Source organism: Pangasianodon hypophthalmus, chromosome 12, assembly GCF_027358585.1.
Source record: "Pangasianodon hypophthalmus isolate fPanHyp1 chromosome 12, fPanHyp1.pri, whole genome shotgun sequence".
In the NCBI taxonomy this organism is placed as follows: domain Eukaryota; kingdom Metazoa; phylum Chordata; class Actinopteri; order Siluriformes; family Pangasiidae; genus Pangasianodon; species Pangasianodon hypophthalmus.
Genome location: NC_069721.1, coordinates 781,273 through 796,272, shown reverse-complemented (window position 1 = coordinate 796,272; position 15,000 = coordinate 781,273). Strand labels below are relative to the sequence as shown.

At 35.8% G+C, this 15,000-nt stretch overlaps 1 protein-coding gene across 2 annotated transcripts in view; it reads right to left on the bottom strand.

The window, feature by feature from the left end:
• Positions 1-15,000, bottom strand: part of LOC113535268 (BRCA1 DNA repair associated) — a 40,718-nt gene that overhangs the window by 22,920 nt on the left and 2,798 nt on the right. For both annotated transcript variants that reach the window (XM_053238545.1, XM_053238546.1), the window contains exons 3-8: positions 3,527-3,580; positions 2,524-2,604; positions 2,132-2,220; positions 1,959-1,995; positions 1,735-1,835; positions 1-1,478 (exon numbers count right to left, since the gene is read on the bottom strand). The exon at positions 1-1,478 is cut by the window's left edge and continues 1,372 nt beyond it. In XM_053238545.1, the coding sequence (XP_053094520.1) occupies positions 1-1,478; positions 1,735-1,835; positions 1,959-1,995; positions 2,132-2,220; positions 2,524-2,604; positions 3,527-3,580 (1,840 nt within the window). The remainder of the gene's footprint in view (positions 1,479-1,734; positions 1,836-1,958; positions 1,996-2,131; positions 2,221-2,523; positions 2,605-3,526; positions 3,581-15,000) is intronic.

Here is a 15,000-nt window from a genome sequence, read left to right as displayed (position 1 = left end):
CTCGGATACACACTTAGGAGCAGCTGCATCCTCGCCTGACTGCACGATTTCAATGTTTTCAAAGTCATCGTTGTAAACACAACCGTTTCTCCTCACAGACCGTTCTGGTTTCTCACTCTGTGAAGGCTGACCTGCACCAACATGATCAGTCTTCGCTGATCGTGGCTCATCCAGGTTAGTGGATGTATTATGTTCAGGTCCGTCAGCCGGTTTTGGAAGAGCTTGTTTAGACCGTCTTCTTCTCGGAAGACCCTGAACTTCCGCGGTGAACTCCTGCAGCCTTGAGCTTCGTCTGGTTTTCCGAGCATCAGGAGACTTCGGCTCTGCGCTACTAGGGTAACTTTCAATATTAACTTCTGCCTCGATTAGTTTGGGATTACCCGGAACGTTCTCCCTCAAATCAACAATCTCCGTTCCAGCACTGACTAGAGCAAGGGACTTGGAATATTTGGCACTTTTGCATTTTTCCAAATCGTCAGATTTTGCAGTGTCACGGCTGCTCCTAGTGATCCGTCTCTTCCGATCTTTCTTGATGTCCGTGTTGTTTTCTTTCTCCGTCAAGTCACGATCCACATCTTGCCAAATCTCCTGCATCTTTGATCTCCTCCCTTGTTTCTTCAATGGCACCTCAAATGCTGGACTTTCTTCTGTATTTTCAGCGTTTTCATCATCAGGACCAATCTGCACCACCTTTTCCTGCTCACCTGAGGACTTTAACGGCTCGCTGCTGTTTTCTTGTTTGCGTCCTTCATCAACTTCCTCTTGATTCACTCCATCTTCTTTATCTTCATTTGACGTCTTCCTGATAAAGTCAGCTGGAGTCAACTTACGGCTTGACCTCCTCTGAGGCATCTTGATCTTTTCATCCTTTTCCGATAAATTTCCGGATGGAACGACAGGCGCGATCTCTCTTTCAGGAGAGAAACTTTTGGTGACTTTGGTGGTCTTGACAACTTTGCGCTCGCGTTTATACACAGCTCCGAACACTCGCTCTTCCAGACCTCGACAAGGCACTTCCCTTTCCGGACTCGCGTCAGCTTTATCTTTATCTTTATCAGAAGCGTTAATCTCCGTCGACGCACGTGAAGCTGTACTCTCTTTTTCAGCATCGCTGTCTGTCAAATTCGGAAGATCTCCTTCCGTGTTGCTTCCGGTTTGTGTGTCAGAAGTCGGAGAAATCTTCAGCAACCACTCGGACACCTTCTGCACACTCTTCTTCTGTCTTTTATCCATAATTCTGTCTGGCTCCAAACAGAGGCGCTTAGATCTCCTGCGGGAACGTCTCCCGTCATCTGGAGTGACATCCTGCTGCGTCTGCGAGTCACTGGCTTCTGCTCTCGGTGGAGCTTCTTCACGATCTGCAGCGTTTATTCTCGATTTTTGTGGCACATCTCCAGGACTTCTGTCTAAGCAATCCTGTTCTGAAGTGGCAGGACATGAATCCTCGAAACACATGAGTTTTGCGAAAGCATCTTTAGCTGTAAGAGAGTTAAAAACAGACGATAACTAGCACTGCTAACGTCAACGTCGAGACGAGGGTTAAAACAGCACGGTAAATTCATGGTGTAATACTCGTGTAACCCGATATCGTTAACACTGAATCTTCCAGGACACAAGAAAGTTTTTCACATTTGCTTTCACTCGTATTTTATAATGCGATAAACACAATGTAGAATACATGCACTGTACTGTAACTATAACATACTGTTTATACTGACTTTATAATCGTCTCACCTGCTGCTGTGGAGGAAAGAGTCGCTTCTTTCTCCGTCACTTCGCCCTCTGAGGTCGTGTTCTCTCCGCTGCCCTGCTGATCTCTCGACTCCGTCTCAACACTAACCGAAGAATCGTGGAAAAAAAACGAAGTATGGCGAAACCTCGGAGTCATTAGTGCGGCATTTTAATTAAAAAAAAAAAAAAAAAAAAAAAAAAAAAAGGGGTGGCAGTGTGACTCTCACCTAGCGCCCTGTCTCCTCTGTGGCAATCCAGTCAAATCTAGGAACACACACACACACACACACACATACACTTATATATATTCTATCAGTATCAGTATCTGGAACGCACTTCCATCCATTTTATTTTAAGGTTTTTTCTACAGTATGTGTAAACATTTTATAAACACACTCACAGTTTGTGCGCGTATCAAATTCGTAAGAACGAACTAAATTCTGGAGACCTTCCACCAGTTTCTGGAAGCCTGGACTTTCCTGCAGACTCCTGTTTTACACACACACACACACACACACACACACACACACACACACACACACACACACAGAGCTCATCACAGGAGCTACAGAACTGCGCATTATAAATACAGTTAAATATTAACTATCACAGTTTAACACACTTTTTTCCTTCAGATGAGCGTCTGCTATTAGACACCAGTGACAGCGTAACGGACCAATCGGGCCTCCGAACAAATATAATAAACGCAAGATTATAATCTCTATACGTATAAATATAAATGTATAATATATATGTTTAAGTATTAATATTTATAATCTATAAATATACAACCTCTTGGTGACCTTCGTCTTGCACACGGGGCAGCTCGTCTCTTTTCTCTTATTCCTTTCCAGCAGCTTGGTCATGCAGAATCTGAAGAGTTTTAACGCACAACAGTTCACACTGATACAACCATTTCATTTAACACACTTTTATTTACTTACTTATTTATTTATTTATTTATTTATTTATTTATTGTGTTATAATGTTGAATTAGGAAAAAATAGCCATTCAATTTTCTTAATAAATAGAAAACTAATAAATATAAACCTAATTTATTTATAAACAAACAAACAAATAAATAAATAAATTTTAAAAAATAAAAATCATATAAATTATAATCTTAAATGAGCAACTATATATTTTTAAAACAGAAAAATAAATATATTATAAATAAATAAATTTACAATTTCGTTAAATTAACGACATCACCACACTGGTACTTGACCTCTACTGCTAAATATCAATATTATTTAAATAATAATAATAATAATAATAATAATAATAATAATAATAATAATAGCTCTATAAGAAATGTGTAAAAGCTTTTATTATATTTGTAATAAATATATTAGAAACTCTCACAAGGTTAGTTGTTAAAGATCTAATTGGGTTGGAAAATAAACTTTACTTCGTTATAACAGTGTCACAAATAAATACATAAATAAATGCAAAATAAGTATAAATAAATAATTTTAAATAAATATTTGTAAGTAAGTATTTTAGAGTAAAATTCAACTGCATATTTTAATAAATTAATATTATATTGTAGGTGTTTGCGCTTCATAGATACAGTGTTAGAAGCTTAATAGAATAAATAAATAAATAAATAAATGATATAAAATAATAATAATAATAATAATAATAATAATAATAATAATAATAGATTTACGAGATTCTCACAAACTTAAAAATGAAAGTGAGTTGGTAAACTTCTCACAATCTCTACTTTATTATAACAAATCCACGAGTAAATAAGTTTTATAAAATAAATATAAATGAAAGTGTGACTCACTTGCAGAACTGGTGATCACAGCGGGTCGAGACGGGTTCGCTCATCAAATCCAGACTGTCAGAGACCAAACACAGACAGCAGAGAAGGTAGAGACGTAAAGACTCGCCTGTGTGGCGGTGACGTACGTCATAAAGTCTAAAGACCTGAACAGATCGTGTCCCAGGTGTCCCAGGTGTCTCAGGTGTGTCAGGTGTGTCAGGTGTGTCAGGGTCGAGTCTGATCACCTGTTTAACTCTATATCTGACTCGGGGGATCTAGCTTTACACGCATTATTAAACATTTATTTCATTTATTAGACCCTGCTTTTATTCTGTAGATATAAAGGTTTTCCACTCGACCTGTACATCATGATATAGAGATGCAGGTGAAACAGTCTTATGGAACATACGGAACACATCGCACACGGTCTAAACACCGTCAGCGAATCGTACAGCGCGTCTCCACGCCGTTACAGGGCATCGTACAGCGCGTCCCCACGCCTTTACAGCGCATCGTACAGCGCGTCTCCGCGCCGTTACAGGGCATCGTACAGCGCGTCCCCGCGCCGTTACAGCGCATCGTTCAGCGCGTCTCCGCGCCGTTACCGCGCATCGTACAGCGCGTCTCCGCGCCGTTACAGGGCATCGTACAGAGCGTCTCTGCGCCATTACAGCGCATCGTACAGCGCGTCTCCACGCCGTTACAGCGCATCGTACAGCGCGTCTCCACGCCGTTACAGCGCATCGTACAGCACGTCTCAACGCCGTTACAGCGCATCGTACAGTGCGTCTCTGCGCCATTACAGCGCATCGTACAGCGCGTCTCAACGCCTTTACAGCGCATCGTACAGCGCGTCCCCACGCCTTTACAGCGCATCGTACAGCGCGTTTCCACGCCTTTACAGCGCATCGTACAGCGCGTCCCCACGCCATTACAGCGCATCGTACAGCGCGTTTCCACGCCTTTACAGCGCATCGTACAGAGCGTCTCCGCGCCATTACAGCGCATCGTACAGCGCGTCTCCGCGCCGTTACAGCGCATCGTACAGCGCGTCTCCGCGCCGTTACAGCGCACCGTACAGCGCGTCTCCGCGCCGTTACAGCGCACCGTACAGCGCGTCTCCGCGCCTTTACAGCGCACCGTACAGCGCGTCTCCGCGCCTTTACAGCGCACCGTACAGCGCGTCTCCGCGCCTTTACAGCGCACCGTACAGCGCGTCTCCACGCCGTTACAGCGCACCGTACAGCGCGTCTCCACGCCTTTACAGCGCGTCGTACAGCGCGTCTCCACGCCTTTACAGCGCGTCGTACAGCGCGTCTCCGCGCCTTTACAGCGCGTCGTACAGAGCGTCTCCGCGCCTTTACAGCGCGTCGTACAGCGCGTCTCCACGCCTTTACAGCGCGTTGTACAGCGCGTCTCCACGCCTTTACAGCGCGTTGTACAGCGCGTCTCCACGCCGTTACAGCGCATCGTACAGCGCGTCTCCACGCCTTTACAGCGCATCGTACAGCGCGTCTCCACGCCGTTACAGCGCATCGTACAGCGCGTCTCCACGCCGTTACAGCGCACCGTACAGAGCGTCTCCGCGCCGTTACAGCGCATCGTACAGAGCGTCTCCGCGCCGTTACAGCGCATCGTACAGCGCGTCTCCACGCCTTTACAGCGCACCGTACAGCGCGTCTCCACGCCGTTACAGCGCACCGTACAGCGCGTCTCCGCGCCGTTACAGCGCATCGTACAGCGCGTCTCCACGCCGTTACAGCGCATCGTACAGCGCGTCTCCACGCCGTTACAGCGCATCGTACAGCGCGTCTCCACGCCGTTACAGCGCAGCGTACAGCACGTCTCCACGCCGTTACAGGGCATCGTACAGCGCGTCTCCACGCCTTTACAGCGCACCGTTCAGCGCGTCTCCACGCCGTTACAGCGCACCGTACAGCGCGTCTCCACGCCGTTACAGCGCATCGTACAGCGCGTCTCCACGCCGTTACAGCGCATCGTACAGCGCGTCTCCACGCCGTTACAGCGCATCGTTCAGCGCGTCTCCACGCCGTTAAAGCGCACCGTACAGCACGTCTCCGCGCCGTTACAGCGCGCCGTTACAGCGCATCGTACAGCGCGTCTCCACGCCGTTACAGCGCATCGTTCAGCGCGTCTCCACGCCGTTAAAGCGCATCGTTCAGCGCGTCTCCACGCCGTTAAAGCGCATCGTACAGCGCGTCTCCACGCCGTTACAGGGCATCGTACAGCGCGTCTCCACGCCTTTACAGCGCATCGTTCAGCGCGTCTCCACGCCGTTACAGGGCATCGTACAGCGCGTCTCCACGCCGTTAAAGCGCACCGTACAGCACGTCTACACGCCGTTACAGGGCATCGTACAGCGCGTCTCCGCGCCGTTACAGCGCATCGTTCAGCGCGTCTCCACGCCGTTACAGCGCATCGTTCAGCGCGTCTCCACGCCGTTAAAGCGCACCGTACAGCACGTCTCCGCGCCGTTACAGCGCGCCGTTACAGCGCGCCGTTACAGCGCACCGTACAGCGCGTCTCCGCGCCGTTACAGCGCCCCGTTACAGCGCATCGTACAGCGCGTCTCCACGCCGTTACAGCGCATCGTTCAGCGCGTCTCCACGCCGTTACAGGGCATCGTACAGCGCGTCTCCACGCCGTTAAAGCGCACCGTACAGCACGTCTCCACGCCGTTACAGCGCACCGTACAGCGCGTCTCCACGCCGTTACAGCGCATCGTACAGCGCGTCTCCACGCCGTTACAGCGCATCGTACAGCGCGTCTCCACGCCGTTACAGCGCACCGTACAGCGCGTCTCCACGCCGTTACAGCGCATCGTTCAGCGCGTCTCCACGCCGTTACAGCGCATCGTTCAGCGCGTCTCCACGCCGTTACAGCGCATCGTTCAGCGCGTCTCCACGCCGTTACAGCGCATCGTTCAGCGCGTCTCCACGCCGTTACAGCGCATCGTTCAGCGCGTCTCCACGCCGTTACAGGGCATCGTACAGCGCGTCTCCACGCCGTTACAGCGCATCGTACAGCGCGTCTCCACGCCGTTACAGCGCAGCGTACAGCACGTCTCCACGCCGTTACAGGGCATCGTACAGCGCGTCTCCACGCCTTTACAGCGCACCGTTCAGCGCGTCTCCACGCCGTTACAGCGCACCGTACAGCGCGTCTCCACGCCGTTACAGCGCATCGTACAGCGCGTCTCCACGCCGTTACAGCGCATCGTACAGCGCGTCTCCACGCCGTTACAGCGCATCGTTCAGCGCGTCTCCACGCCGTTAAAGCGCACCGTACAGCACGTCTCCGCGCCGTTACAGCGCGCCGTTACAGCGCATCGTACAGCGCGTCTCCACGCCGTTACAGCGCATCGTTCAGCGCGTCTCCACGCCGTTAAAGCGCATCGTTCAGCGCGTCTCCACGCCGTTAAAGCGCATCGTACAGCGCGTCTCCACGCCGTTACAGGGCATCGTACAGCGCGTCTCCACGCCTTTACAGCGCATCGTTCAGCGCGTCTCCACGCCGTTACAGGGCATCGTACAGCGCGTCTCCACGCCGTTAAAGCGCACCGTACAGCACGTCTACACGCCGTTACAGGGCATCGTACAGCGCGTCTCCGCGCCGTTACAGCGCATCGTTCAGCGCGTCTCCACGCCGTTACAGCGCATCGTTCAGCGCGTCTCCACGCCGTTAAAGCGCACCGTACAGCACGTCTCCGCGCCGTTACAGCGCGCCGTTACAGCGCGCCGTTACAGCGCACCGTACAGCGCGTCTCCGCGCCGTTACAGCGCCCCGTTACAGCGCATCGTACAGCGCGTCTCCACGCCGTTACAGCGCATCGTTCAGCGCGTCTCCACGCCGTTACAGGGCATCGTACAGCGCGTCTCCACGCCGTTAAAGCGCACCGTACAGCGCGTCTCCACGCCGTTACAGCGCACCGTACAGCGCGTCTCCACGCCGTTACAGCGCACCGTTCAGCGCGTCTCCACGCCGTTACAGCGCATCGTTCAGCGCGTCTCCACGCCGTTACAGCGCACCGTACAGCGCGTCTCCACGCCGTTACAGCGCATCGTTCAGCGCGTCTCCACGCCGTTACAGCGCATCGTTCAGCGCGTCTCCACGCCGTTACAGCGCATCGTTCAGCGCGTCTCCACGCCGTTACAGCGCATCGTTCAGCGCGTCTCCACGCCGTTACAGCGCACCGTACAGCGCGTCTCCGCGCCGTTACAGCGCACCGTAACGCGCCTCTCCGCGCCGTTACAGCGCACCGTACAGCGCGTCTCCGCGCCGTTACAGTGCGTCGTACAGCGCGTCTCCGCCCCGTTACAGCGCATCGTACAGCGCGTCTCCGCCCCGTTACAGCGCCCCGTTACAGCGCACCGTACAGCGCGTCCCCATCGTTACGGTTATATATAGTATAGTTATATACAGTAGTTATATATAGTATAGTTATATACAGTATAGTTATATACAGTATAGTTATATATAGTATAGTTATATATAGTATAGTTATATACAGTATAGTTATATATAGTATAGTTATATACAGTATAGTTATATACAGTATAGTTATATACAGTATAGTTATATACAGTATAGTTATATACAGTATAGTTATATACAGTATAGTTATATACAGTATAGTTATATATAGTATAGTTATATACAGTATAGTTATATACAGTATAGTTATATATAGTATAGTTATATACAGTAGTTATATATAGTATAGTTATATACAGTATAGTTATATACAGTATAGTTATATACAGTATAGTTATATACAGTATAGTTATATACAGGATAGTTATATACAGTATAGTTATATACAGTAGTTATATATAGTATAGTTATATACAGTATAGTTATATATAGTATAGTTATATACAGTATAGTTATATACAGTAGTTATATATAGTATAGTTATATACAGTATAGTTATATACAGTAGTTATATATAGTATAGTTATATACAGTATAGTTATATACAGTATAGTTATATACAGTATAGTTATATACAGTATAGTTATATACAGTATAGTTATATATAGTATAGTTATATACAGTATAGTTATATACAGTATAGTTATATATAGTATAGTTATATACAGTATAGTTATATATAGTATAGTTATATATAGTATAGTTATATACAGTATAGTTATATACAGTAGTTATATATAGTATAGTTATATACAGTATAGTTATATACAGTATAGTTATATATAGTATAGTTATATACAGTATAGTTATATACAGTATAGTTATATATAGTATAGTTATATACAGTATAGTTATATACAGTATAGTTATATACAGTATAGTTATATACAGTAGTTATATATAGTATAGTTATATACAGTATAGTTATATACAGTATAGTTATATACAGTATAGTTATATACAGTATAGTTATATACAGTATAGTTATATACAGTATAGTTATATACAGTATAGTTATATATAGTATAGTTATATACAGTATAGTTATATACAGTATAGTTATATACAGTATAGTCATATACAGTATAGTCATATACAGTATAGTCATATATAGTATAGTCATATATAGTATAGTCATATATAGTATAGTTATATATAGTATAGTTATATATAGTATAGTTATATATAGTATAGTTATATATAGTATAGTTATATATAGTATAGTTATATACAGTATAGTTATATATAGTATAGTTATATACAGTATAGTTATATATAGTATAGTTATATACAGTATAGTTATATACAGTATAGTTATATACAGTATAGTCATATATAGTATAGTCATATATAGTATAGTTATATACAGTATAGTTATATACAGTAGTTATATATAGTATAGTTATATACAGTATAGTTATATACAGTATAGTTATATATAGTATAGTTATATACAGTATAGTTATATACAGTATAGTTATATATAGTATAGTTATATACAGTATAGTTATATACAGTATAGTTATATATAGTATAGTCATATATAGTATAGTTATATATAGTATAGTTATATATAGTATAGTTATATATAGTATAGTTATATACAGTATAGTTATATATAGTATAGTTATATACAGTATAGTTATATATAGTATAGTTATATACAGTATAGTTATATACAGTATAGTTATATACAGTATAGTTATATACAGTATAGTCATATATAGTATAGTCATATATAGTATAGTTATATACAGTATAGTTATATACAGTATAGTTATATATAGTATAGTTATATACAGTATAGTTATATACAGTATAGTTATATACAGTATAGTTATATACAGTATAGTTATATACAGTATAGTTATATACAGTATAGTTATATACAGTATAGTTATATACAGTATAGTTATATACAGTATAGTTATATACAGTATAGTTATATACAGTATAGTTATATACAGTATAGTTATATACAGTATAGTTATATACAGTATAGTTATATACAGTATAGTTATATATAGTATAGTTATATACAGTATAGTTATATATAGTATAGTTATATACAGTATAGTTATATACAGTATAGTTATATACAGTATAGTTATATACAGTATAGTTATATACAGTATAGTTATATACAGTATAGTTATATACAGTATAGTTATATACAGTATAGTTATATACTAGTATAGTTATATACAGTATAGTTATATACAGTATAGTTATATACAGTATAGTTATATACAGTATAGTTATATACAGTATAGTTATATACAGTATAGTTATATACAGTATAGTTATATATAGTATAGTTATATACAGTATAGTTATATACAGTATAGTTATATACAGTATAGTTATATACAGTATAGTTATATACAGTATAGTTATATACAGTATAGTTATATACAGTATAGTTATATACAGTATAGTTATATATAGTATAGTTATATACAGTATAGTTATATACAGTATAGTTATATATAGTATAGTTATATACAGTATAGTTATATACAGTATAGTTATATATAGTATAGTTATATACAGTATAGTTATATACAGTATAGTTATATACAGTATAGTTATATACAGTATAGTTATATACAGTATAGTTATATATAGTATAGTTATATACAGTATAGTTATAATACAGTATAGTTATATATAGTATAGTTATATACAGTATAGTTATATACAGTATAGTCTATATAGTAGTCATACAGTAGTTATATAGTATAGTCATATATAGTAGTTATACAGAGATAGTATATACAGTAGTTATATATAGTATAGTTTATATACAGTATAGTTATATACAGTATAGTTATATATAGTATAGTTATATACAGTATAGTTATATACAGTATAGTTATATAGTTATACAGTAGTATATAGTATAGTTATATACAGTATAGTTATATACAGTATAGTTATATATAGTATAGTTATATACAGTATAGTTATATATACGTATAGTTATATACAGTATAGTTATATACAGTATAGTTATATAGAGTATAGTTATATACAGTATAGTTATATACAGTATAGTCATATATAGTATAGTATATACAGTATAGTTATATAGTATAGTTATATATAGTATAGTTATATACAGTATAGTTATATACAGTATAGTTATATATCAGTATAGTTATATACAGTATAGGTTATATACAGTATAGTTATATATAGTATAGTTATATACAGTATAGTTATATACAGTATAGTTATATACAGTAGTTATATCAGTATAGTTATATACAGTATAGTTATATACAGTATAGTTATATATAGTTAGTTTATACAGTATAGTTATATATAGTATAGTTATATACAGTATAGTTATATACAGTATAGTTATATATAGTATAGTTATATACAGTATAGTTATATATAGTATAGTTATATACAGTATAGTTATATACAGTATAGTTATATATAGTATAGTTATATACAGTATAGTTATATACAGTATAGTTATATATAGTATAGTTATATACAGTATAGTTATATACAGTATAGTTATATACTAGTTATATAGTATAGTTATATACAGTATAGTTATATACAGTATAGTTATTACAGTATAGTTATATACAGTAGTTATAATAGTATAGTTATATACAGTATAGTTATATACAGTATAGTTATATACAGTATAGTTATATATAGTATAGTTATATACAGTATAGTTATATACAGTATAGTTATATATAGTATAGTTATATACAGTATAGTATATATGTATAGTTATATACAGTATAGTTATATACAGTATAGTTATATATAGTATAGTTATATACAGTATAGTTATATATAGTATGTTATATACAGTATAGTTATATAGTATAGTTATATACAGTATAGTTATATACAGTATAGTTATATACAGTATAGTTATATACAGTATAGTTATATATAGTATAGTTATATACAGTATAGTTATATACAGTTTAGTTATATACAGTATAGTTATATACAGTATAGTTATATACAGTATAGTTATATACAGTATAGTTATATATAGTATAGTTATATATAGTATAGTATATACAGTATAGTTATATACAGTATAGTATAGTTAGTTATATACAGTATAGTTATATACAGTATAGTTATAGTATAGTTATATACAGTATAGTTATATACAGTATAGTTATATACAGTATGTTATATAAAGTATAGTTATATATAGTATAGTTATATACAGTATAGTTATATATAGTATAGTTATATACAGTATAGTTATATTTAGTATAGTTATATATAGTATAGTTATATACAGTATAGTTATATACAGTATAGTTATATACAGTATAGTTATATACAGTATAGTTATATACAGTATAGTTATATATAGTATAGTTATATACAGTATAGTTATATACAGTATAGTTATATACAGTATAGTTATATACAGTATAGTTATATAGTTAGTTAGATACAGTATAGTTATATACAGTATAGTTATATACAGTATAGTTATATACAGTATAGTTATATACAGTATAGTTATATACAGTATAGTTATATACAGTATAGTTATATATAGTATAGTTATATACAGTATAGTTATATATAGTATAGTTATATATAGTATAGTTATATACAGTATAGTTATATACAGTATAGTTATATATAGTATAGTTATATATAGTATAGTTATATACAGTAGTTATATACAGTATGTTATATATAGTATAGTTATATACAGTATAGTTATATACAGTATAGTTATATACAGTATAGTTATACAGTATAGTTATATAAGTATAGTTATATACAGTATAGTTATATATAGTATAGTTATATACAGTATAGTTTATACAGAGTTATATAGTATAGTTATATACAGTATAGTTATATAGATAGTATATATAGTATAGTTATATATAGTATAGTTTATATACAGTATAGTTATATACAGTATAGTTATATACAGTATAGTTATATACAGTATAGTTATATACAGTATAGTTATATATAGTATAGTTATATATAGTATTGTTATATATAGTATAGTTATATACAGTATAGTTATATACAGTATAGTTATATACAGTATAGTTATAAAGTATAGTTATATACAGTATAGTTTATATACAGTATAGTTATATACAGGATAGTTATATAAGTATAGTTATATATAGTATAGTTATATACAGTAAGTTATAGTTATATACAGTATAGTTATATACAGTATAGTTATATACAGTATAGTTATATACAGTATAGTTATATACAGTATAGTTATATACAGTATAGTTATATATAGTATAGTTATATACAGTATAGTTATATATAGTATAGTTATATACAGTATAGTTATATACAGTATAGTTATATACAGTATAGTTATATACAGTATAGTTATATATAGTATAGTTATATACAGTATAGTTATATATAGTATAGTTATATACAGTATAGTTATATACAGTATAGTTATATACAGTATAGTTATATAGTATAGTTATATACAGTATAGTTAATATATAGTTATAGTTATATAATAGTTATATAGTTATATATAGTATAGTTATATACAGTATAGTTATAGTATAGTATAGTTATATACAGTATAGTTATATAAAAGTATAGTTATATACAGTATAGTTATATACAGTATAGTTATATACAGTATAGTTATATATAGTATAGTTATATATAGTATAGTTATATACAGTATAGTTATATACAGTATAGTTATATACAGTATAGTTATATATAGTATAGTTATATACAGTATAGTTATATAGTATAGTTATATAAGTATAGTTATATACAGTATAGTTATATATAGTATAGTTATATACAGTATAGTTATATATAGTATAGTTATATAAAGTATAGTTATATACAGTAGTATAGTATATACAGTATAGTTATATACAGTATAGTTATATACAGTATAGTTATATACAGTATAGTTATATATCAGTATAGTTATATACAGTATAGTTATATATAGTATAGTTATATACAGTATAGTTATATACAGTATAGTTATATATAGTATAGTTATATATAGTATAGTTATATACAGTATAGTTATATATAGTATAGTTATATACAGTATAGTTATATATAGTATAGTTATATACAGTATAGTTATATACAGTATAGTTATAGTATAGTTATAGTATAGTTATATACGTAGTATAGTTATATATAGTATAGTTATATACAGTAGTTATATATAGTTATAGTATAGTTATATACAGTATAGTTATATACAGATAGTTATATACAGTAGTTATATATAGTATAGTTATATACAGTATAGTTATATACAGTATAGTATATACTTATAGTTATATACAGTATAGTTATATATAGTATAGTTATATACAGTATAGTTATATATAGTATAGTTATATACAGTATAGTTATTACAGTAGTTATATACAGTATAGTTATATATAGTATAGTTATATACAGTATAGTTATATACAGTATAGTTATATATAGTATAGTTATATACAGTATAGTTATATATAGTATAGTATATATAGTATAGTTATATATAGTATAGTATAAAGTATAGTTATATATAGTATAGTTATATACAGTATAGTTATATATAGTATAGTTATATATAGTATAGTTATATACAGTATAGTTATATACAGGTATAGTTTATATACAAGTATAGTTATATACAGTATAGTTATATATAGTATAGTTATATACAGTATTTAAGTATAGTTATATACAGTATAGTTATATACAGTATAGTTATATACAGTATAGTTATATATAGTATAAGTTATATACAGTATAGTATAAGTAAGTTATATAAAGTATAGTTATATATAGTTAGTTATATATAGTATAAGTTATATACAGTATAGTTATATATAGTATAGTTATATACAGTATAGTTATATACAGTATAGTTATATAAAGTTATAGTTATAGTATAAAGTATAGTTATATACAGTATAGTTATATACAGTATAGTTATATACAGTTATATATAGTATAGTTATATACAGTATAGTTAATATACAGTAGTTATATAGAAGTAT